Genomic DNA, 25,530 nt, shown 5'->3' with positions numbered 1-25,530 from the left:
CAAAATACGAAAATTTGTCGGTGCTAATTTGAGAATTTTTAATTTAAAATTACTTTAGATTTACTAGGTTATTTATTAGGTTCGTAATTTCTGATTTTCATTTTGTTTTATTTTTTAATGCCTGCGTGTAGAAAATGTGCTCGAAATATAGCCATAACATGTATTTCGTGTAAATCGTGTGGACTAGACTTCCATCAGGGCTGCTTAGCGCGATTTATTCGCGCGAAAGTTTGTAATTCTTGCTGTATCAAGACGTACAAATCTACGTTAGATGTCTATAATCCGACGGTGCGAGCAGGGATTACCAACAGTAGTGAGAGGGACGTTAATTTCGACGCTGGTCGTAATTTTAATACGAGTTCGTTTCTAAACGTTAGCGATTTTAGGAAGGCTAGTCATAGCTCAGCAGTAGCAGCAGATCTTAACGCTACGTTCTCGACCCCTAGGCAACCGGATTTAGCTATGGTGCTATAGCTGCCGCAAAATTGGCGCACGCTTTCACTCAACGATAAGATAGGGGAGTTATTTACTCAAATTACAGCAGGCAACAATCAAATAAATCAAAAATTAGATGCGCTGATGACAAAAGTAGATGATCATGATAAAAGAATTACTGCATTAGAACAGGATACCTCAGCAAATTCTAAAGATTTAGCTAGTCTTAAAGAGCGCTGCGCCAAGGCGACTAAATATGCTGAAATAAAAGTTTCAGGTATTCCGAGCACGTGTACACTATCGTCGGCTGAATTAGTACAAAAGATTTTTGCAAAGTTGAATGTTACTAATGATTTATCAGATGTCCGTAGTGTTCGTGATTTTGACAATACTGGACGCTCAAACAGTGTTGCCAACTCGCAGTCACAAGCACAGCGTGTGCATTCCGTACAAACACGCGTAGTTTGTATTAGATTTGAGTATTTGTGTGCGGTATGATATCTTGCGGATTAAGCGTCAATACGGACCATTAAAACTAAACGATATTTTCCCGAGCAGAGGCGATTCGGTAATCGAAATGCACGAAATGCTGTCACCGTTTATGCACAATCTACGTCTTGCAGCTAAAACTCGTGCAAATTTGTTAGGCTACAAGTATGTGTGGGTGCGTGACGACAAAGTGCTAGTACGTAAGAGCGATGGATCTGAGATTATATCTATTGTGACCTATAGCGACCTGGAACGCATTATATAACGCCAGACGCCGTGTAGTACTAATGCCATCGATGTTTCTTCGACTTCATGCGTTGATCTGCCAATTAACTCGATGGCAAAGAGCATTCGGATCGCTCACGTTAATGCCAGCTTGGTCAAAGCATATTTAGCTGAAATAGAATTATTGTTGTTTGATAAGTACATTGATGTTTTAGTTATTTCCGAGTCTTGGTTTACCACTCTCTTACAATCATGGCTCTTCGCCATAAATGGCTATAATCTGGTCAGGAACGATTGTGGCCTACTTTTGCATCGTAATCGAAATCCTAACGCCATTGATGGTCAGTCTTATGTGAATGGTGGCGGCGTGGCTTTTTATATTCGTGAGGATTTACCCTACACCATTGTCGAGGTTTCACAGATAAATGATATCAACGAGACTGAGTACATGCTGCTTAGTATAAATTGTGGGGCAAAAATTTTAGTTGGTGGAATTTATCGTCGGCCAAAAGGACATACTCTATCTAAATTTTTTAATACATTGCTGAACCTTTCGCATCTGTGTACTAATATTGTTTTAGCTGGTGATTTAAACTCGGACTTGCACTCTGGCGACTACTATGGCAATCATTTGAGAAATCTGATCAATGAGTATAATTTTTTCCTTGTACCTTTTGGAGCTACGCATTATACCGATGACTCCGACACTTGGCTGGATGTTATATTGTCTGACTCTAGTGATAAGATTATCTCTCACAAAAAATCAAGTGTACCATTTATTAATGGCCATGACTATATTCTAATAGACTTCTCATTTGACTTGCCCCCCCCCCCCCCCCGACAAGAAGTCGAATTTACTTCCAGAGATTTTCCCAACTATTGTTCCTCAGTGTTCCTAGATCTACTGATGTCTAAACTCAATGAGTTAACCGTCGACTCTAGTCTGACAGTTGACTGTCAGTTAAAAAATTTTCAAGCGATTGCCAGTACAGCATTGGACGTGGTGGCACCGCTTACCACTCGAAAGTTTCGTAGAAAGCCGCTACCGTGGTTCACACGCGAGGTTAAAGCTGTAAAGTGTAAACATAGGGACAAATTACATGCGATAGCAAAACAATCTGGCAGTGAGTTGGCCAAAAGTAACTATAAAAGTGCTCGTCGGGAGGTTAAACTTGCAATAGAGAAAGCACGCACCGACTATTTACTAGATGACTGTCGTAATAAAATAAATTGTTGGGCTTTTCTACGCAAATATGGCTTGATTCCAACCAAGAGAAAATCGCCTTTACACTTCTTCGATAAAGAAGACTTAATCGAATTTTATTGGTCAGTAACTTGCGCACATCCTGCATGTACGACCAGTGTTCTAAAATCGGTGCTTGAAATTCATAGCACCGTGCCACTAGATAGGCCAGAATTTACTTTTAAACCCTTGGACCATATTGAGGTGCTGCAAGCTATGCATGCAAATCTACCGAATGCTAAAAGTCGTAGTTGTGATGGGCTGTCCTTATCTTACTTCAAAGATTCTTTCTCGAAATTAGCTCCATTTTTCACTGATCTGTACAACCAGTTCATTTCCAGCGGTGTTTATCCATCCACATGGAAACAATCGAGTTAACGAGCCAAGTGGCCGATTATCTTGAGACGCATCGTATTATTACTCCATATCAATCTGGTTTTCGCAGTAATTACAGCACGCAAACAGCACTTCTAAAGGTGACTGACGACGTTAGATTGGGAGCAGATACTGGGCTGATCACCTTACTACTGCTCTTTGACTTCAAACGTGCATTTGACACTATTGATCATGCAAAACTGTTAATGAAACTGAAATTTATTGGATTTTCAAATGAGGCGATTGTCTGGTTTCATTCGCATCACCAGGTCCAATCATCTTCCTGAAGTTAGGATGGCTCTCGCTCGACCATAGGAGAAACTATCACCTAGGTGTACAAATGTACAAACTATTTACTAAAAAGCGCCCTGATTACTTAGTTGATATGTTTCCTATGCCCCGCGATGATGTTAGACGTTCCACTAGAAACACTCCCTCTGCGTTTGTCATTCCTTTTGCTACAACGGAGATGTATCGGAACTCATTTACTATAAAGGGGATGCATTTCTGAGATTCCCTTTCTGTGAAAATTAAACTAAGTCCTTCTTTAAATATTTTTAAGGAGCGCCTCTACAAATATCTCACATCGTTACCTCAAAATTATGTATTTAGATGATTCAACAGATACTAGAAGTGCTCAATATTACTACTTGTAAGCACTTATTCTATTCTAGTGAGACCTTAGGTTCGAATTATATTTTCCCGTGCAATACGAGGTAATATTGTACGTTATAATGTAGTTTATTAATTAGCTTAATATTTTAGTATTATCAGCATAATTGTAAGTCTAAGTTTAAATTGAAATTATATTATATTTATTATTAAGTCATGTTAAATCGCAAATTGATCACAAGTCGTCAAATCGCACTACGCTCTGTATAATATGCGAATCTGCGAGAGACAAGCTTTAATTCTGCCAAAGACATGCCAAATACCAATGTAATTGCCTTGCCATTGATTTGAAATTTTATTTTTGTAATCATTCTATGTATTGCATACCTCGCCCCACGGCCCTTGGGCTAGGGCGTTATTAAATCTGTTATCACATTCATTCATTCTCTCTCTCTCTCTCTCTCTCTCTCTCTCTCTCTCTCTCTCTCTCTCTCTCTCTCTCTCTCTCTCTCTCTCTCTCTCTCTCTCTCTCTCTCTCTCTCTCTCTCTCTCTCTCTCTCTCTCTCTCTCTCCTCTCTCTCTCTCTCTCTCTCTCTCTCTCTCTCTCTCTCTCTCTCTCTCTCTCTCTCTCTCTCTTCTCTCTCTCTTCTCTCTCTCTCTCTCTCTCTCTCTCTCTCTCTCTCTCTCTCTCTCTCTCTCTCTTCTCTCTCTCTCTCTCTCTCTCTCTCTCTCTCTCTCTCTCTCTCTCTCTCTCTCTCTCTCTCTCTCTCTCTCTCTCTCTCTCTCTCTCTCTCTCTCTCTCTCTCTCTCTCTCTCTCTCTCTCTCTCTCTCTCTCTCTCTCTCTCTCTCTCTCTCTCTCCTCTCTCTCTCTCTCTCTCTCTCTCTCTCTCTCTCTCTTCTCTCTCTCTCTCTCTCTCCTCTCTCTCTCTCTCTCTCTCTCTTCTCTCTCTCTCTCTCTTCTCTCTCTCTCTCTCTCTCTCTCTCTCTCTCTCTCTCTCTCTCTCTCTCTCTCTCTCTCTCTCTCTCTCTCTCTCTCTCTCTCTCTCTCTCTCTCTCTCTCTCTCTCTCTCTCTCTCTCTCTCTCTCTCTCTCTCTCTCTCTCTCTCTCTCTCTCTCTCTCTCTCTTCTCTCTCTCTCTCTCTCTCTCTCTCTCTCTCTCTCTCTCTCTCTCTCTCTCTCTCTCTCTCTCTCTCTCTCTCTCTCTCTCTCTCTCTCTCTCTCTAGCGATTACGTTTAAAGTGAAGCGTAACCGTCAGCGTTCCATATTCGAATGACAATCGAGCGAAAACTGTGATGTAAAAGTGGAATATAATGAGCAGGTGCAAAATGTGTCACGATATTACTGTCGAATTTGTACTTTGCACTATCCACGGAAACTATACGCAGTAGAGCGGCTTGAGTGTCGCCTACAGTGTGTGGCTCGCATACATCCGTGTACACGTAGAGCTGATCGGGAATAGCTCGGGAAAGCAATGCTGGTCTGCTTCCTACCGCGACTACACTGCCCATTGACGAAGTGACAAAGGTGGCGTTTTTTCGCCGAGTCTCGGAATCTTCGAAACCGAAAATACGGCAAATTTTTTCGTTAAACGTTGTCTGATGCTGATCAACGCAGGCACACTTGCGCTGTAGCATGTAGTAGCCCTTTTGAAAGGGTGCAACTTCGAGACGCAGGTGATCGTGAAAGGCGTCTGATTTATTTATTTCGTTGGCTAGTTGCTCGATCTTGTCGTAAATACCGTGCGGAAAAAAATGCGTTTCCTGCTTTGCCTTTTCCAACTCTTTAAACGTGTAAAAAGCGTCCGATTCTTGAATGTGCGTGACAGTACTCGGCACGTGAATTTCGACGAGCGCAACGGACCAATTCCCGCTGAGTCTGAGCTCGCGCGAAAGCTGCGTTGTAAAGCAGCTGGTGACGTTTTCGTTGTAGTACGTCATACTGCTGATGCTAGGCAGAACTAGGTAAAAATCGTGCTGGTCCATTTTTAAATTTTTTGTACTTCAGAGGCTTTGATCCATGAGTTGAATTTGTCCGGATAGCCAGCCCACTTGACGGGTAGCTGCTTCTTCGAGCCACGACCCTTTGTACGAATTACGCGTTCTATGTTGAATTGTTCAGCAGCGTCCGACATGCGTTTCATGCCAACGTGAGCGAGTTCCTCGAGATAGAAAAAGCCGTCAATCTCCTCGCCGTTCAAATCTTCAAGGATAAACGTTGGTAATTGCTGTCTGTTGGATATGCGCTTTATCTTGAAAACTTCCTCGCTAAAGTTTTTTTCGTATCCCTTCTCGAAAGTATTTTTCGTGCGACTAATGCGTACGTAAGATCCGGGCTTGTATTTATAGATTAAACCTGACTCCATCTTTTCGCGATTCTTGTAAGTCGATTGCAGACGAGCTCTTTTCGCTAAATTTTCGCGCGCTTTCGCATCATTGTAGATGCTCACGTCACAGGGGCGCATCTTTGTAGCGCTGTGTTGCGTATGATTGTAAGCCTCGATGATTTTCTGCACCACGTCGATGTAACGTTGCGTGTTATTGTGAGAAATGTATCGCCACATTCGTTCGCGTATAGTACGGTTTAGTCTTTCCAGCACAGCCGCTTTGATATCGGGGTTTCGAGCTGTACGAAATTTGATGTCGCGTTTTTTCAAAAATTCCTGAAACGTCGAGCCTACATACTCTTTACCCTTGTCGGATTGTAAGAGTATCGGGACGCGACCGTTGCTGCGTTCGAGTATTCGTCCGAAGGCTGCGGTGACGTTGGCTGTAGTTTTATCGCGTAGAGGCTCCAGCCACGCGTGTTTACTCAATACATCCACCACTATGAGTAGGTAACCGTATCCGTCGTTGTGCTCTTTGATCGTGATTAATTGAAACAAATCGCACTCCCATACGTCGTCAATCTTGCTCACGTTGTAACTTAATCGCGGAAATTTACGCTTATCGGGTGTGTGAAGAGTATAGGCGTCTTGATTACTAAGCCACTCGTATATACGTTCTTTCTCCCGCGTGTCAGCCGCGCTAAATAATTTGCCTTTTCGATTTACACGCGCGAGATTGCGCGCACCCGCGTAACCTGCCTCGTGCGAGACATCGTAGTATTGCTGCTCGTCTTGATGAATTTGGCGAAAGGTAAACGGCCGATGGGCACTTCCGACTGATTCAGTGTTTTTTCCTGCGTGCGACAACGTCGCTAATCACTTCTATAATGTTGGTATCTTGTATGGGCCGGCCGTCTATACTGACTCTGCCAGTGCTATCCCACTTGAGACGATCGCCGGCAACGGTTTTCCAGTGTTTCAGCAGAAGGCGAATTTTTTGAGCGTAACTCTTGGGCACGCTGTCGAGTATAATTTCTTCAGTCATTGGTGCCGATGATGTTTTGTGCATTTTCCATCTATCATGGATATATCATCACAGGAAAAGATCCATGAATCATGTTTCCAGTAACTATATCGTATAAAATAATAAAGTAATTTTGCATCATATATCATGGGTAACTTACAAATGTTGATGGTAGTACAACCATTTTACCAATTTGGCAATTGGCATCATTACAATATTCAATTCTTTTTTTTTCAATTTTAACGTAATTATCCACTGCCCACTGTTGGAATAATCTAAGAACTAATAAAAATGCATTGAATTTATTTAGTCGAATACCGATTCTGTATTTGACATAGGCGCACTTCGTAACACGACGACTACCTTCTTCATAATCATCAAGGTTTTTATTACTAAATTGTGTTCTATTATTTAGTCGTTTTAACTTTGCGCTCCACCCTTTGGTTCTGCTTGAATATAAGAATGGATATACCATAGGTTCAACCAATGGATTTATTAAGCTAATCGATCGTAATGATTGCGTATTTTTATTACGGATGATTACGTATGATTCTGGTATATCACCATCAGCGGTTGTAAAAAAAACAGCAGCAACCTCATTGGCTCATTGACAATTATATCTCTTTCTATCTTGTCCAGCTTTTAAATTAAAAAGCAACTGTAATTCTGGTTCATTATTATCAATCGATAAATATCGCTGATAAGCAATTTCTCAATTCATCATTTCATACGATTGAGCAAAAACATTGTGTTCACTCAATATATTTTCTGGAGTATGTAAAATAGTTATATCTACACCTTAATTGGAATAAGCACGATAACCAATTGCTTTTTGTGGATCTATAATGAAATGTTGACTATAACTTGGATTTCCATCTATTTAAAGATGTCTCTCTCTCTCTCTCTCTCTCTCTCTCTCTCTCTCTCTAAGATTTTTAGTTACGCATTTGTTTTTTCATGGCGATTTTTCGATCACTGGTGATTTTAGATGCGTTCCGCGAACTATCCTTAACATTATAACTCGGAAACTAAATGGTGAACTTTTCTTTAAAACATCATGAGTAGTATATGGGCTGGTATGGAGAGACTGGGCGTGGCCTAGAGTGACGTCACCAGTCTCGTGGCTGGGGCCAGTTGTTTATGTAAACAGAAGCCCATGTTTATATCAACAGTAGCTGATAAGGTTAATAAACATGATTTACGACCGCTACTGTCATAAACAGTCTGTCATCGATGGGTGACTTATATTTGTTTATTTATCAATAATTATAAATAATTTTTAAACAAAAGCTATATCACGCATACGATGCCAGCCCTCCTACTTTTACCCCAAGCAGACCCGAGCGCGACTCTCTCTCTCTCTCTCTCTCTCTCTCTCTTTCGCTGTCTACTCCATACCGGCCCCGAGCTCGAACGCACGTGCGCGACTCTCGCTATACCAGCCTGTAGCCCCCCTCTCCTATTACACTATAGTAGCCCCTGAGCTCTGGCGCGGTCGCTCCCGCCGCTGCTGTACCGGACCCGCTTCTCTCTCCCACCCCTCTCTGCGCCATACTCGCGCGGGCCGCCAAAGCCGCCGTCTACCTTTCGCTCGCGTATACCTGCTGTTTGGCTTTTATTGCCCTACCGTCGACTCTGATCCTTTCTGCGCTGTAAAGAGAGATATTGTTCCACGTATATAATTTATATGGTGGCACTGAAAAGGGCCGATTGTTTTTTGAAATATATATATTATATTAATGACGATTGATTGTTCTGCTTTCTTGGCTCCTTGCTTCTCATCAGAGGCTGTCTCTTCTCCCACGTAGAACCTTTTTTCTGCTCTTTGCTCTGCTCCTGTCCCATGGTCGAGTTGCTGCTTTGCCGGTCGCATGACGAATGATTCGCATCGAAATGAACGCGTGCATATATAACTCTACTACTCAGTGCCGCAAAGCTTACTCTAAATTTCGGCTTTGGGGATCGTTGATGGGAATGGGGGTTTTGCACGCATAAAAAGAGAAATTCTGGCACAATATTTATTTACTAAAAAACGCGTATGAGTCGAATGACTCATCTTACAAGGTAATGAAATAATAAAATGACACACGAGCGCGCACACACATACACACAAACATACTTACACAGCCGCGCACACACACTCTAAATTTCTACGCTATAAATTACAAACAAGCGATACACCTACACTTGCGAGTGGCGCGTTGTTGGCGCAGTTGACGTGTGGGCCCTCCTCGCAGTAAACCTGCAGTAAACAGGCGAGGCGAAAATCGCGCTTCAAACGAACGATACCCCGGCGATGCGAGCCGAGTGGAACGTCATCCGCGACGTAGGCAACTACAGCATGAGCGAGCTGTAAAATTATGCCAGGATGCCGGTGTTCTCGTACCTCGCGAAGGTTGCGGTGTACGAGAGCTTTACTGCTCGCGGTACAGCTTTAGTTGCTTAAGAGAAAGACTCGATGGGCAGCGGTGAAGCACCATTTTTTGACGGACGCTGCGATGCCTGCACAGTCGTAATATTTTTGCTCTACTCCGAGCTTCATTACGACGTGATCGTCAATATTTTTGGAACTGCGAAGGCAAAATTTTTCTGTACTTTTTGCAATCGTGGCTACAGTAATATCGAGGATCACAACTGTAGGCAGCTGTGTTCACGCTGCTTCGTCTCGCCACCCTGTAGCGAGAACGAAGCTTTGCAAAAATGCACATCGTGCAATCGCAGTTTTTTCGGCGATGTATGTTTTCGCAACCATTCGGTTGCGGGATCATACAAAGCGAAGCACAAGCGTTTGTGCGATGTGCTGCAGATTTGTCTTACCTGCTGCAAAAGTGTGAACCGGCAGCGCGGTAAGCACGAGTAAACCTGTGTTGATCGGCACAAACTGTACCGCCAGAGAAGCCTTTTGCTCGGCCTTTTGCCCCCCTCTACCTACGTGCAGAAATTTTGCCAACGGCTTACGTTTATGATACGGCTTGCACCGAACAGTCCGCTCTGAGTCCCTACAGAGAGCACACACGTGGTCTCCATCGTGGCAGAATTGAAAAAATTAGCAGCCCAACGCGATGCGCTTCTCGCAAGTATCGAAGCTAAAAAACGTGCAATGGAGAAGCTGAACGGCCAGCTCGAGCGCTACCAGCAGGGAATGCTGGACATGTCAGCGCTGTTGCAGCAAAATCAGCAAGAAGCCGAGCAAAAGGCTTCTCTGGCGGTACAGTTTGTGCCGATCAACACAGGTTTACTCGTGCTTACCGCGCTGCCGGTTCACACTTTTGCAGCAGGTAAGACAAATCTGCAGCACATCGCACAAACGCTTGTGCTTCGCTTTGTATGATCCCGCAACCGAATGGTTGCGAAAACATACATCGCCGAAAAAACTGCGATTGCACGATGTGCATTTTTGCAAAGCTTCGTTCTCGCTACAGGGTGGCGAGACGAAGCAGCGTGAACACAGCTGCCTACAGTTGTGATCCTCGATATTACTGTAGCCACGATTGCAAAAAGTACAGAAAAATTTTGCCTTCGCAGTTCCAAAAATATTGACGATCACGTCGTAATGAAGCTCGGAGTAGAGCAAAAATATTACGGCTGTGCAGGCATCGCAGCGTCCGTCAAAAAATGGTGCTTCACCGCTGCCCATCGAGTCTTTCTCTTAAGCAACTAAAGCTGTACCGCGAGCAGTAAAGCTCTCGTACACCGCAACCTTCGCGAGGTACGAGAACACCGGCATCCTGGCATAATTTTACAGCTCGCTCATGCTGTAGTTGCCTACGTCGCGGATGACGTTCCACTCGGCTCGCATCGCCGGGGTATCGTTCGTCTGAAGCGCGATTTTCGCCTCGCCTGTTTACTGCAGGTTTACTGCGAGGAGAGCCCACACGTCAACTGCGCCAACAACGCGCCACTCGCAAGTGTAGGTGTATCGCTTGTTTGTAATTTATAGCGTAGAAATTTAGAGTGTGTGTGCGCGGCTGTGTAAGTATGTTTGTGTGCATGTGTGTGCGCGCTCGTGTGTCATTTTATTATTTCATTACCTTGTAAGATGAGTCATTCGACTCATACGCGTTTTTTAGTAAATAAATATTGTGCCAGAATTTCTCTTTTTATGCGTGCAAAACCCCCATTCCCATCAACGATCCCCAAAGCCGAAATTTAGAGTAAGCTTTGCGGCACTGAGTAGTAGAGTTATATATGCACGCGTTCATTTCGATGCGAATCATTCGTCATGCGACCGGCAAAGCAGCAACTCGACCATGGGACAGGAGCAGAGCAAAGAGCAGAAAAAAGGTTCTACGTGGGAGAAGAGACAGCCTCTGATGAGAAGCAAGGAGCCAAGAAAGCAGAACAATCAATCGTCATTAATATAATATATATATTTCAAAAAACAAACGGCCCTTTTCAGTGCCACCATATAAATTATATACATGGAACAATATCTCTCTTTACAGCGCAGAAAGGATCAGAGTCGACGGTAGGGCAATAAAAGCCAAACAGCAGGTATACGCGAGCGAAAGGTAGACGGCGGCTTTGGCGGCCCGCGCGAGTATGGCGCAGAGAGGGGAGGGAGAGAGAAGCGGGTCCGGTACAGCAGCGGCGGGAGCGACCGCGCCAGAGCTCAGGGGCTACTATAGTGTAATAGGAGAGGGGGGCTACAGGCTGGTATAGCGAGAGTCGCGCACGTGCGTTCGAGCTCGGGGCCGGTATGGAGTAGACAGCGAAAGAGAGAGAGAGAGAGAGAGAGAGAGTCGCGCTCGGGTCTGCTTGGGGTAAAAGTAGGAGGGCTGGCATCGTATGCGTGATATAGCTTTTGTTTAAAAATTATTTATAATTATTGATAAATAAACAAATATAAGTCACCCATCGATGACAGACTGTTTATGACAGTAGCGGTCGTAAATCATGTTTATTAACCTTATCAGCTACTGTTGATATAAACATGGGCTTCTGTTTACATAAACAACTGGCCCCAGCCACGAGACTGGTGACGTCACTCTAGGCCACGCCCAGTCTCTCCATACCAGCCCATATACTACTCATGATGTTTTAAAGAAAAGTTCATCATTTAGTTTCCGAGTTATAATGTTAAGGATAGTTCGCGGAACGCATCTAAAATCACCAGTGATCGAAAAATCGCCATGAAAAAACACATGCGTAACTAAAAATCTTAGAGAGAGAGAGAGAGAGAGAGAGAGAGAGAGAGAGAGAGAGAGAGAGAGAGAGAGAGAGAGAGAGAGAGAGAGAGAGAGAGAGAGAGAGAGAGAGAGAGAGACATCTTTAAATAGATGGAAATCCAAGTTATAGTCAACATTTCATTATAGATCCACAAAAAGCAATTGGTTATCGTGCTTATTCCAATTAAGGTGTAGATATAACTATTTTACATACTCCAGAAAATATATTGAGTGAACACAATGTTTTTGCTCAATCGTATGAAATGATGAATTGAGAAATTGCTTATCAGCGATATTTATCGATTGATAATAATGAACCAGAATTACAGTTGCTTTTTAATTTAAAAGCTGGACAAGATAGAAAGAGATATAATTGTCAATGAGCCAATGAGGTTGCTGCTGTTTTTTTTACAACCGCTGATGGTGATATACCAGAATCATACGTAATCATCCGTAATAAAAATACGCAATCATTACGATCGATTAGCTTAATAAATCCATTGGTTGAACCTATGGTATATCCATTCTTATATTCAAGCAGAACCAAAGGGTGGAGCGCAAATTTAAAACGACTAAATAATAGAACACAATTTAGTAATAAAAACCTTGATGATTATGAAGAAGGTAGTCGTCGTGTTACGAAGTGCGCCTATGTCAAATACAGAATCGGTATTCGACTAAATAAATTCAATGCATTTTTATTAGTTCTTAGATTATTCCAACAGTGGGCAGTGGATAATTACGTTAAAATTGAAAAAAAAAGAATTGAATATTGTAATGATAATCAAAAGAAATCGCATGCAGAGTATACTCAAAAGTTGATTGATCATTTAAATACTACTGCAAGTGATGCCAATTGTCAAATTGGTAAAATGGTTGTACTACCATCAACATTTGTAAGTTACCCATGATATATGATGCAAAATTACTTTATTATTTTATACGATATAGTTACTGGAAACATGATTCATGGATCTTTTCCTGTGATGATAGATCCATGATAGATGGAAAATGCACAAAACATTAACCAAAAGAATTTAGAGAACAAACTTCTGTCTACTAATAATCGATATGTAGTACCATGTAATCCTGGATTACTTGTCTGTTTTCAATTGCCATATAAACATAGAAGTAGTCTGTAGTATAAATCTGTGAAATATCTATATAAACACGCCTATAAAGGACACGATGCTGCGAATATCGTTATTGATGGAATAGGTAATCAAAGATTAATTAATTACGCCAAAATAAAAAATTATATCTATAGTTGTCCCGTACATACGTTTGACAACCAGTTCATTTATCAAAACAATACACTGTAATGGTAGATGATACTATAAATGCTAATGCGTTTACTGCCGTATTAAATCGTACAACCATGTTGTTGGATTATTTCCAATTTAATACCAGAGATATCGATGCAAGAAAGTATTTGTACCTAGAGATTTTATCATTTTACATATTTAAACAACACATAGAAAATGGTGAAAAAGTATATCGGTAGACTGTATAAAAGTAAAATTTTAATGTTATCGGTAGAATATATTCCGTCTGTTAAATAGAATTATTACACTTGCGACTATTATTATTATTAAATGTTCGAGGTGCAACAAGTTTTAAACATTTAAGAACTGTTGATAGAAAACTATGTAATACATTTTCAGAAACGTGTCTGGCTTTAAGACTAATCGAAGATCATAATGAATGGGATAAAGCTATGAAAGAAGCTGTAACATGTATGATGCCGTCTTCGTAATTTGTATGTACGAATTTTAATTCATCGCTAACCGCTACATCTAGAATCATTATGGGAAAAATATAAAGATGCCCTATCTAAAGATTTCCTACAAACTATAGGAAACCAAAGCACAGCTCAAAATATTGCATACACGAAAATTTGCGAAGTATTGAATATTAATGAATAAATATTACAAATTTTCTGTCCATGCCGCAAGATATAACTGGTAATTATCAATTACATAACAATAAGTGCAATGCTACTTTGATGACAAATGGTATAGACTTATATAATCAGTTGAATAAAAAGCAGAAGTTGTTGACATTTTTTTTAAATCATACGAGAATCCAAATAATGATACTAATTCAAAATGTTTCTATGTAGATAGACCAGGGGGAATTGGAAAAACTTTTGTATATAATAATATCTATAATTTATTACGAAGAAATGAATCAAATATTTGTACTATGGCTTTTACAGTAATAGCAGCAATGCTGTTACCTAAAAGAATAACTGTTTATTAAGTATTTGGATTACCTGCATCACTTTTACCTGATTCATCATAAAATATTAAAATGCTATCGAAAGAAGCTGAAACTTTACAAAAAAAAGATGTATTTATATGGGATGAAGTACCTATGGCACTACGCTATGCTGTAGAAATTATGGATCGAACTTTAAAGGATATAATGAATAACGACAAATGATTCGGTAATAAAATCGTTATTTTAGGCGGCGATTTTCATCGATCATCACCAATATTACCAAGAGGAACACGCCGTGAAGTGAATTATTTATCAATTCAAAACAGTCATTTGTAGAACAAATTTCATATATTTTATTTAACATAAAATAAAAGGGCAGTTAACGAACAAAATAATTTTGCGAAATTTGTATTAAATATATGGTAATGGAACTTTAAATGACGATAATAACAACGTCATTGTTCCAGATAATAGTGTTATAAAAAATTCAAACGTAGTTGATTCTGCTTTTGGTTATTTAATTGAAACCAACTATACGATGATGTGACGTTGTCAGCAATTTTATTTTCAAGAAACGCCGATGAAGATGATATTAATAATCGAGTAATATCACTATTAAAAAGTTCTACAAAATGTATATATACAAGCATCGAGTCTGCAGAAAATGTTGATGATAATGGATTGATGTCAGAAGCGTTATTACCTGAATATCTTAATATATTGAATCCATCTCATTTACCTTCTCATGTACTTAGCTTAAACATAAATTGCATCGTAATGCTCATTAGAAACGTAAATATTCATGAATCATTATGCAATCGAACTCAATTAAAAATTATAAATATAACTAATAATCTTTTGAAGTCTAAAGTTCTAACGGGTGACAACGTAAATAATATTGTATTTATAAATGGAATAACACTATATTCCGAAAATGAATATACTTTTACATTTAGAAAAGACAATTTACTATTGAATTAGCATTTGCAATGACAATAAATAAAGCACATGGTCAAACATTTTTAAATATAGCAATTCATTTGCGCAGGGACGTTTTCATACATTTGACACAGCAATTTAAAGAGTTCGATCGTGGAAATGATTACAATTCTTTTTTGGTAATAAGACAGAAGACATTAATAATGCTACTTAAAATTATGTATTTAATGAAATATTACTATGAGTGTAAATGATTCTATGGAATAGAATTCATGTGTAATTTAATTTCTAAAAATCCAAAGTAAGTTATGGTCATTAATTACCTGATAGTGGTTTATTATTTACTTTTGTGTTTAAAATTTTTGTTGTGACTATTGTGCGTAATTACACTGTGTTATCAAATCTATTAGTAATGTACCCAACGTTAGCTCTAGAAAAAATTTTGCAAGACTAATGGCTAACTTCATAGCAAAGAAAAGTTTAACTAATAAAGCATATGGCGCGTTATGGCAAGCACGAAGAAAATGGTTTGAAATTGCAACGAAAATATAATAACTATTTTATATCCATTTATTTCTAATTATATTAATGCAAACAATATTATATCTATTATTTCATTTTTTCAACAATGTGTATACTGCGACGTGTAGTTGCACGAGCTACACGCGCATACTGTTTTGCGACACATGATTGTTTTTCCCTGCTGCATTTATTAATGCAGCGGAGAACAACACACTTGTTACGTAGCGCCGAGGTAGAGCCATGGTGACTCTTACCTCACCTGCCAACCGCCTGGAGCAACGGTGGCTCACCTGCAGGCTTGGCTGGTGACTAACTAATATACATTATTTTCATTGGATTTAAGCGGAAGTGCTGCATCAATCATTACATTTTATTGTTGTCTCTTGAAAAAAAAAAAACAAATGATTAAAAGAAAAACATCGAGTTGCAGTTATCAAGTCAGCGCATTTCCATGTTCGAGTTCCACGGGTCGTAGTTTCTATAATGAGATTTACAAATCTAGGACTAAAGAAAAGAGACTGTAAAAGATTGTATCAGAGGGAAGTCCAGAGAAAGAAAGAAAGAAAGAAAGAAAGAAAGAGAGAGAGAGAGAGAGAGAGAGAGAGGGAGAGAGAGAGAGAGAGAGGGGGATCCCTCTCTTGCTTTTGAAATGCTCGCATATTCAAAGAAGTAGTATTGAATACAAATAATCTTGCAATGAAAAAAAAGGCTTGTGGCCACCGAGCACTCGGCCCAGCTTCATCTCGAGCAAGCGGAACCGGCGCGCGTCCTCTCGAGTAAGCTGTGCGACTTTGTAATTACATTTCTTGATCAAACAATATATTTCACGCCATTCAGTTAACATTTAACTTTGTAGTGTACGTTATTTTCCTGTTCCTCCCGATCCGCAAAGGAATCCTCGGTATCTTAACGAGGCCAGAGAACCTCGCGCAACGCGAAGAGAAAGCGCAGTGCCGAGCACACCACGCATTTGAGTACGGTGTAAACTGGTGTCATTGCACATAGAGTTGCACTGCACTAGGCGATTACCGGTCGCCGTGTCTCTTTCCGCCATCACCAAGAGTCAGCCGGACGTAGATAAATCTCCTGCTAGGTGACACGCAGCATTTTCGCGTAATTTAAGCCACTTAGCCCTGCTGAAATTGTGTGTGTGTGTGCGTGAGTGCGTGTGTGTATGTGTGTGTGCATATATATTAATGATAAATGATTATTTCTACAATCTCATTTTAAATAATTTTTTTAAGATGTCTGCTCCACTCTGTGATATTATTGACGATATAGAAGATTTGATATTATCACAAGATATTACACCTAAAGAAAGATACAGTTATAAAAAAAATAATATTAGACCTGCAAGAAAAAAAAAAAAAGAAGAAATAGTATTTCCAGAGATACAGATATATTCAAGTGTAATACCGGGTACTCAAACAATTTACATAAAAACTTGGGGTTGTACACACAATAGTTCAGATAGTGAATATATGGCTGGTCAACTTTCTATGTATGGCTATAATTTAACGGAAGATAAATCTATAGCAGATTTGTGGATTCTGAATTCATGTACTGTTAAAAATCCAGCAGAAGATCATTTTAAAAACGAAATTAATTTGGCACGAAAACTTGGAAAACATATTGTGGTTTCAGGGTAATTTTATACTTTGATATCTAAACCCGTAATTCTTAAATAAAAATTACAAATAATTTTACTGCATTTTGTTGATATTACTATTTGAATTACAAAAAAAAGTGCGAGCGTGTGCATGTAAGTATTTTTATATGTGTGTGCGTGCATGTGTGATATTTTGGCTTAGACAGAACAATCTCTTAGTCTAGGCGCTGAGCACTTTTCGTCGGACTTGACCACTACATCACCAAGGTTATTTCTATGTATTTTTGCTTTCTGAACACGAATTTCGAGGGTGGAATGCCCAAAAGTGTTCAGGTAATTTGTTGTTAACAAATTAATTGTTAATATTTAACAAAATTATAGTATTTTGAAGCAGAAAACATTTTTTTTAGATTCTTTATATGATTCTAAATCGAAAATGTTCTTATAAGATTTTCTGAAAAAGGCTTTGTTTTTGAGTAAAAATTGAGCAAATTTGAAAAAATTGAGAGAAAAATTGCGATTTTGACCGGATTTTAGTACTCTTTTAATCGAAAACAAAGCCTTTTTCAGAAAAACTTATGAGAACATTTTCGATTTAGAATCATATATAATCTAAAAAACTGTTTTTGGGTTGAAATACTTGAAATAAAACATAATTTTGTTAAATATTGTAACGGTTTAACTTTCCCCAAGAGACTGGATAGTCAGTCGGTTCCAGGATCAGGATAAAGGAAAGGAGCAAAAAAGAGTCTGTTTTTATATTCTCAACAATAACAAAATATATTTCTTAGTTAAACAATAGCATTTGGAATCAGTTGTTATATCCCGGCTGAAACAGAAATCAATTATGCGTCTTGTTGAAAATACTTCGCCTTTACAAGTAAAATTGTTTAAACTTACGCGGTTAACGATTTACAAGAACATATACGCGATTTCGTTACAAGAATGATTCGGTGTTCGCGGCTGCAGTGTATCGGTTCGGTGGCGGTATGACGGGACGGTGGCGGTATGACGGGTCGGTGGCGGTATGACGGGTCGGTGGCGGATTCTGAGGTTAGGAATTCATTCGGTACGTGGAGTCGTGTGCGCACGGCTACGTCGATCCGAATGTGTCGTGTAGCAACGATTCCGACCGCTCTGTTATTAACCGCTCTTGTCGTGTGCGCACAGTAATGGCCGGGATAGTGTCACGGTGTTTTGAGGTTATCCCTCGGATTTGTGAAGTCATGAGCGCACGGCTTCACAAATCTTCGTCGCTCGTCTCGTTCTTCTCTGTATCCTGTGTGCATACAGAGATAAAGCGAGTCCTGAGATGTCGGCGTAAGGCTAGCTTTGTTGGTTAGGAATTTACCTTTGTTTCATCAGGACGTGAGCGCACGACCGGGCGAATCGCCGGCGGAACTATTATTACTCCCTCAACCCTGTGGGCTCACAGTGGCAGAGGGAGGCAGCAATGTGTCGGAATGTAGGTTAGGATTTTACGGTGGCACCGGGTGTCGCCCACGTGTGCTCACGTAGACTAGACGTGGCTCGGTGTCTTTCGGGTATTCCGGGTTGCCTCGTGTGCTCACGATGGCAATTCGGAGTTTCGGGTTTTGGTTCGTCTACCAAATCGTCACGTGGGCTCACGAGACGATTTCGTCGGCGTAGGACTATCTCTCGCTTTTCCTTGTAGTAACGTGTGCGCACGATACTACCCGGAGTGGAGCTCGAGTAGAACTGCCCGTTGTGCCGCGCGATCCGCCTTATAAAGGCGCGCGGCGCGGATGTGCATAGGTGCGTTCACGGCGCATCGCGTGCGCCGCTCGCGCCGCCTAGCGCGTCCTCACTGAGTCGCTCGCCGGCTGCCGCGCTCCGTGCTCGTGCTTCTAGTCCAGTGACACTTGCTACGTGCAGTCGCAATCTCCTTGTCCCACCAGTATACTGGTGGTCGTCTACTGTATGCCACTCTTCGAGGCATGGTAGCGTCACATGCTCAGGTGATGTTAACCGTCACCTGCTCCGTCTTGCTGTTCACCGTTCCAGACAATTGCATTTCTTCTAGTGCCAGGAGGAACATCTCCTTATCATAATTCTTCGTTTTCCAACTAACTCTATTGGTCGTTGTACTCGTGCTGGGTCCCTGTTTTGTTATTTCTACCTCCATTATTATAGCCTGGTGATCACTATATGTGTAGTGCTCACTTACTGTCCATGAATTAACTGAGCCAATAAGGCTGCTGATAACAAACGTCAGGTCGACAATAGACCCTGCGTCTCCTCTTCTAAATGTGTGGGTGCATTCTTGGTTAACTAAGACCAAATCCATGAGAGCGAATGCTTCCAGGAGTACTCGACCTCTGTGGTAAGTTCTTATGCTGCTATACTCCACAGTCCACGCATTAAAGTCGCCTGCAATCAGTACCGGTTTCCTCTCTACTGCGTCTTGTATGAGCCAATCTAGCAGTTGCTCGAACTGCTCGATTCGAGCGTTAGGTGAAGCGTAGCAGCGGTAAACAGTGACTGCTACCTTAGCCCGTATAAATTCTTCACGGGTCTTCATTCTTTCACAGAAAGCAACGTTACGTTTGTGTGTGTGTGTGTATGTGTGTGTGTGTGTGTGTGTGTTCGTTCGTATACGCCTGTATCTCAGCTTCTACTAAGTGAATTTTAAGGGAACGGATACACCTTAAAATGTCAAAAAATGACAAATCCAAGTTTTTGTTTATTTTTTCCTAAATTGTTTAAGAAATAAATTAAACTATTAAATATATTCAGGAGTAATGTAAGAAACATAAAACAATGTTATCAGGTATGACATTTCTTCGAAGGCAAAAATTCAGAATTTCCATTTTTCAGCTACCACAGACTTAAGATTTGGGCTTTGAAGGGTACATTTATACTAATAGATATGCTTCAAACACATATAGTTTACAGATGAATGTGGGATTTTACTAAAAAATATTTAAAAATGTTGTCTGGATATTAACATGAAATTTGTTACTTTTTAAAGCGTTTAAACGATTTTTGTTGATTATTTTCAAAAAACTTTTTTTAATAATAATAACGGGGTGGAGTTTTTGATAGCAGTCGCGCAGACGTTAGCTGCGTGCAGTGCAACTGCCTCGTTCCCTCGTGATGTTTCGAGGCTCGTAGTGGATCGGCCAAGGTCGAGTGATGACCACCTACAGCTTTCATGCACGTGTATCGTGCAGCGAGTGAATATATTGTGTTGACTCCAAAATGTATTACACGAGCACACACGCGGGTGTGGGAGACGCAGACGAACGGCGTATTTGGAAATTGAGAGAGAGAGAGAGAGAGAGAGAGAGAGAGAGAGAGAGAGAGAGAGAGAGAGAGAGAGAGAGAGAGAGAGAGAGAGAGAGTGAACATGTAACTATTATACTGTAATATGATACAATTATTGTATCCTGGGGAGGTTATGACGAGTTAACAACGTTCCTCGTCATATAATATTTTTTTTTGCAAAACCCCACATTCATCTGGAAACTATATGTGTTTGAAGCATGGTGATGTTAACCGTCATACCGTATCAGTATAAAAGTAGTCTGGCTATTTTCTAGAAAATTAAATTCTGAACAAATTCACAGTATTTAAGGGAGTACCTCTGGTAACAGATTTAAAAGTGAGAATCGCTTGAAATTTAGGTGACAGCTTAATTAAACTGTACTAAAGCCCTGAGTAAAATTTGGTTACCCTTAAGAGCTTCAAACGCGAGAAATTAACGATTGAAAATAACATGTGCTCTTATGGGAAAATGCACTTTTTCTAGTATACTAAAAGATTGCAAAATGAATAAATTCTGAAAAAAATTCTGAGAGATGTAAAAATTTATTTCGGATCTATAGCCGCGTCCAAAAATATCATTAAGAGCCTATACGTATAAAAATTAGACAATTTCCTTCATAAATGAATGACTAGCAGAAGCGAATCGGAGATATGGCAACGTCGCATCTTCTCCACATGGCTCCGTTTACGCGCAAGTTCGAGGCTCGTCATAGGTTAGAAACCCAATGCGTATAATCAAGCAGACAACGACTGCGCGACACGGGGACTGAGGTGGAGAGCGAAGGCGAGTGGGGTAGAAGCGCGACGTTGCCAAACTTACGACCGTAACCGAGTGAGTCAACAGAGAGTCGAGGCGTTCTCTCAAATGATTAACTCCGTACCGAGGGTATTCCCTTAAAAATTCTAAAATACCCATGCGACGGGGTAACCGTCGAAGTAGGAATCTCTCTCTCCCTCTCTCTCTCTCTCTCTCTCTCTCTCTCTCTCTCTCTCTCTCTCTCGCCCAGGCCACTCTCTGCCAGAACTGCATCACCACGAAATCATACTTATATTAGTGTTACTGCATTTTAGATAGAGAGAGATAGTTGCTGGATAGCTGCCGTACCGCCAGCCGTAGGAAATGAGTGAGATTTAATTTAGATTTAGATTTAATTGTTTTTTTGTTGTACATTGTGTTGTACATATACAATTATAGTATATTATAAAAAGAATAAAAATTTTGTGTAAGGGTGCTAGTGCCTGTGAAGAGTGTGAAATGGAATGAAGTGAAATGAGATGAATGAGAATGTGTGTATGTTTGTGTGATGTTTATGTGTTTTCCAGATTGAAGAAGTAATTTTTAGCTGCTTGTTTAAAGTGTGATATGGATAGTGTGTTGCGAAGATGAGATGAAAGGCTATTCCAGAGGTTTGAGGCGCTGATGAAAAATGAATTCTTCAGCGTCTCCGTCTTGAAGGACGGGATGTCCAGTGGAGTCACCTCACCCCTCACAGGCCTGAGCGCGACGTGGAAATCAAAATAGGCTAATAGATAAGTAGGTATTGAGGTGTTGAACATTGTTCTTAGAAAACAGGCCATGAAGTATTTCCTACGTCCGGCGGTGTTAAGCCATTGCAGCTCACGCCTGTAAGGGGAGATGTGCTCGTCCCTCCTCACACCGTAGATATAACGGTTCCCCATATTGACAAGCCTCTGCAGTTTTAAGTCAAGTTCCTGAGTCAGGTCGCAGTAAGCAAGTGAGCAATAGTCAATGAGGGGAAACATGAGTGCTTGCACTAAATGTTGGCGCAATCTAAGGCTAGTGCTTTTCCGAAAAAATAGAGCTGGTGCATTAAAGAGTGAGCACGTTTACAAATTTGTGTAACGTGCTCTTTCCACGTAAGTTTGGAGTCAAGCACCAGCCCCAGGTTGCGCACCGATGATTCAAAGTTGACCTGGGCTCCCCCTATATTTATATAGGTGTTTGCAGTAGAAGGTAGAGCGTTTATATAGTAGGGGGAACCCAGGACGATAGCCTTAGTTTTAGTTACATTTAGTTTAAGTCTATTCAGCGCAGCCCAGCCCATTATCCTCTCGGCGTTAGCGCTCATCCTGACAGAACAGGAGTCAAGCTCCTCGAGGTAGCATTGGCTGTAGATCTGCAGGTCATTCGCGTAGATTAGATGGGACACCGATTTGCCGAGAAAGTCCAGGTAGAGAGTGAGGTATTCGTATGCCTATTTCGTAGCCGTACTGCCGGGTATCAGATTTGCTCTAGTCGCGAAGTCATTGTATTTAACCGTCGGGTGTTAGTTTGTCGTAAAAGTGTATCCCACGAATGTAAGTTTGTCGCTGAATAAATTAGTTAACAATGAAAGAAATGTGATTTCAGTGTATCAAAATAAAGTGTTATAATTTTTTTGCCGATTTTATTCACGGCCGAATCTCCTCAGAGATAAGTCTCCAATAGCCGGCAACGTGTTAGTGAATTTCGTTTAAGGTTAAATTCTTTTGACCTGGCGCCCGTTTGATAAATACGGTCGAGCGATATTGATGCCAGTATTAACGTGTGAATGGCGTAATCTCACGCCTGATTTTCCTCGAAAAATCCACATCGTTACACCCAATTAAAAAAAGGTTTCCTAGTAGTGAAGCTTAATTTACTAAAAATTAACTTTTCGTCCATGCGCAGGACATGATGTTTATAAGAAATGACCTTATATTACACATCATACATGCTTCCACTAAACATTTATATATGTATAGATATTGTGACGAGCGAACGCGAATTCGTATTTCGCACGCTCGCCGCGTCGTGCGAGAATTTCATGCGCGAGGGCGACGTAGTTTAGACGCACGATCACGATACCGTTACAACACCCACAAAGTTTCACCTCGGCAAGACGCGAGCAGCTACACCATCTCGAGCACCTGGGGTACCCCAGCAACGCCACTGCTTCGACCAGGAGGGACGCCTCCAGGTCGACTAGGATTTTCCCGTCAGTCGCAGTTGCATATGCGGAGACCGAGCAATCGACGTGTGCAAGTTAAGTGTACGCGTTGCCGTGCGCACGTAGGTTCGCAGGTAAGTAATCGAATTGAGTATGGATTTCAATCACGTTTATTTATTATGTCTTTACAGCTTGGAGACCCGACAGAGACTGGCCCGTTGCTATGGAATGCTATGGAAACTGGAATTCTAATGCAGATCATATACTTATGATATACTTATACATGTCTGCTGTAGTTAGAATTTTTTTTAGGTACATTTATTGTGTACTTATAGTGCATCGTATCATAGACCCTGTTTCACTATACGCTAAAATAATAAGTGTCGAATGGTTATGTATCATTAAAAAATGTGTAACCTAAATTACGGACAAATTTTACCCAGTTTTTATCGTGTAAAATACACGAAGAGAATTGGTTATTGTACAACAACCTAAAAAACAGGACAAGTTAACATTTTACCAGTGATTTTCGTCTTAGGTATAAAATATACCATTTTTATTAAGACTAAATATATTTAATTATAAAAAACAATAAATGGTATTTAAAAAAATTAAATATATTGAAAATAAAATATATATACACTTATATTTAATCAACACTAAACCATAATATTAAAATAATAAATATTATTATTAGTATAATAACGTACGCAATTCACTCTGCCGGTTGCCATGCTACCACGTGCCCCACGAAACATGGCTAATATTACCACATTAATATAATTTTTCATTTAATATTTTTTAACTTTATAACGGTGTGCTGGATGCAGTTGCTCATTTTCCAGCTCCGCTATAATCAAGGTCCGTAGACCTCGTTACTCTCGAGAAAGAGAGTCGTCGGGATAGCACCTAGTGCTGAATAGGTTCCGGCCAGGCCAGTTATGCTGCGATCTCGTACATATGCGAGACGCAAGCCCGCGGAGGCGGCTGGGTCAGTGATGGGGCGAGGTACAAGTGTACGCGTAGGAACACGCAAAATAACGACTGTTGAGATTGTTAAGGAACTGTCACAGCGTTTATTGACAAACTATATACAGGGCTTGCATGCGAGCAAGCGAGGTCGCAGGTACGAGGGAGGATAAGGAGAGCCCTGGCGAGTGTAGCGTGAGAGAGAGAGAGAGAGAGAGAGAGAGAGAGAGAGAGAGAGCTGGCACTTACAATTAGCCGGTATCGCCCTGATGTTCGCTGTCAGCAGTCGGAACCCCATCGGTGCAGTTCCGGATGCGGTAGCGAGACGCAATGTCGTATACACACGCACACTCACACACTTCAACTTTTACTCTCCTAACAGCTATCTCCCGAAAGTACTGAGCGTCTCGCGAGGAGTCAGTTCAAAGGTCGGATCGTATCTGGCGGCACGCGTCTCAGTCGCGTGTCGCCGAATTTTCTCTCTCTCTCCCTCTCTCTCCGCCTCTCTCGCGTCGTCCAGCGGCTCTCTGAATTTAGTACAAGTCTTTCTTCTCGCGGCATGCTGAGCTTATGACGTGCTAATATCGCCCGTCATACACCACCCCCTCCAGACGCTGGGTAACCGCCAGGTGTACCAGCTCTCACTCTATAAAACTCGCCAGCATGCAATAAAAAGGTTAGTAAGGAAGGGTAAATAAATCAACATTGAGAGACGGAAAAATTTTTGAAGAGGCTTATTTATTGAAGGAAACTGTATTTAGAGAGAATGAGAAAAAAAAATAAATAAGGGAGTAGGAGAAAAAAAAATAGAAGAAAAGAGAGAAAAAAAAATTTTGAAGAGCCTTAGGCCCTTATTATAGGGTGTTTCTTCCCGCCGCTTGACGAGCGAGGCGCAGCAAATTCCCGTGGTTCCGGGCGTTCGGGCATTCTCTGCCCCTCTCCACACCTAGCATGCCGCAGATGTAGCACTGCGGTGCTTTCTCTCCCTTCAACAGCGCTAGGTTGAGCCTAGCGAGTCGCAGTTCTTCCAGGAGCTTGGGGGGAGGGTGACCGAGATGTCGCCGGTCTTCGTAGGCTTGGTTGAGCTCCAAGAAGTCTTGCGGTGGCCCAAGTGACCAGCTGTAGGCTCGCAGTGCGATTCCCGCATCGCTTCT

At 41.0% G+C, this 25,530-nt stretch overlaps 1 protein-coding gene across 9 annotated transcripts in view; it reads left to right on the top strand.

Moving 5' to 3' along the window:
• LOC100114050 (CDKAL1-like protein) overlaps positions 1 to 25,530 on the top strand; it is a 148,252-nt gene that overhangs the window by 111,202 nt on the left and 11,520 nt on the right. For 7 of the 9 annotated variants that reach the window (XM_031928153.2, XM_031928151.2, XM_032601913.1 and 4 more), the window contains 1 exon segment: positions 16,825 to 17,225. In XM_031928153.2, coding sequence (XP_031784013.1) covers positions 16,825 to 17,225 — 401 coding nt within the window. 9 annotated transcript variants of the gene reach the window in all.

The sequence above is a fragment of the Nasonia vitripennis genome, assembly GCF_009193385.2.
Source record: "Nasonia vitripennis strain AsymCx chromosome 4 unlocalized genomic scaffold, Nvit_psr_1.1 chr4_random0004, whole genome shotgun sequence".
NCBI classification, from domain to species: Eukaryota; Metazoa; Arthropoda; class Insecta; order Hymenoptera; family Pteromalidae; genus Nasonia; species Nasonia vitripennis.
Note: the sequence above shows the minus strand (reverse complement) of the source record. Positions and strands in the feature narration are given on the sequence as shown.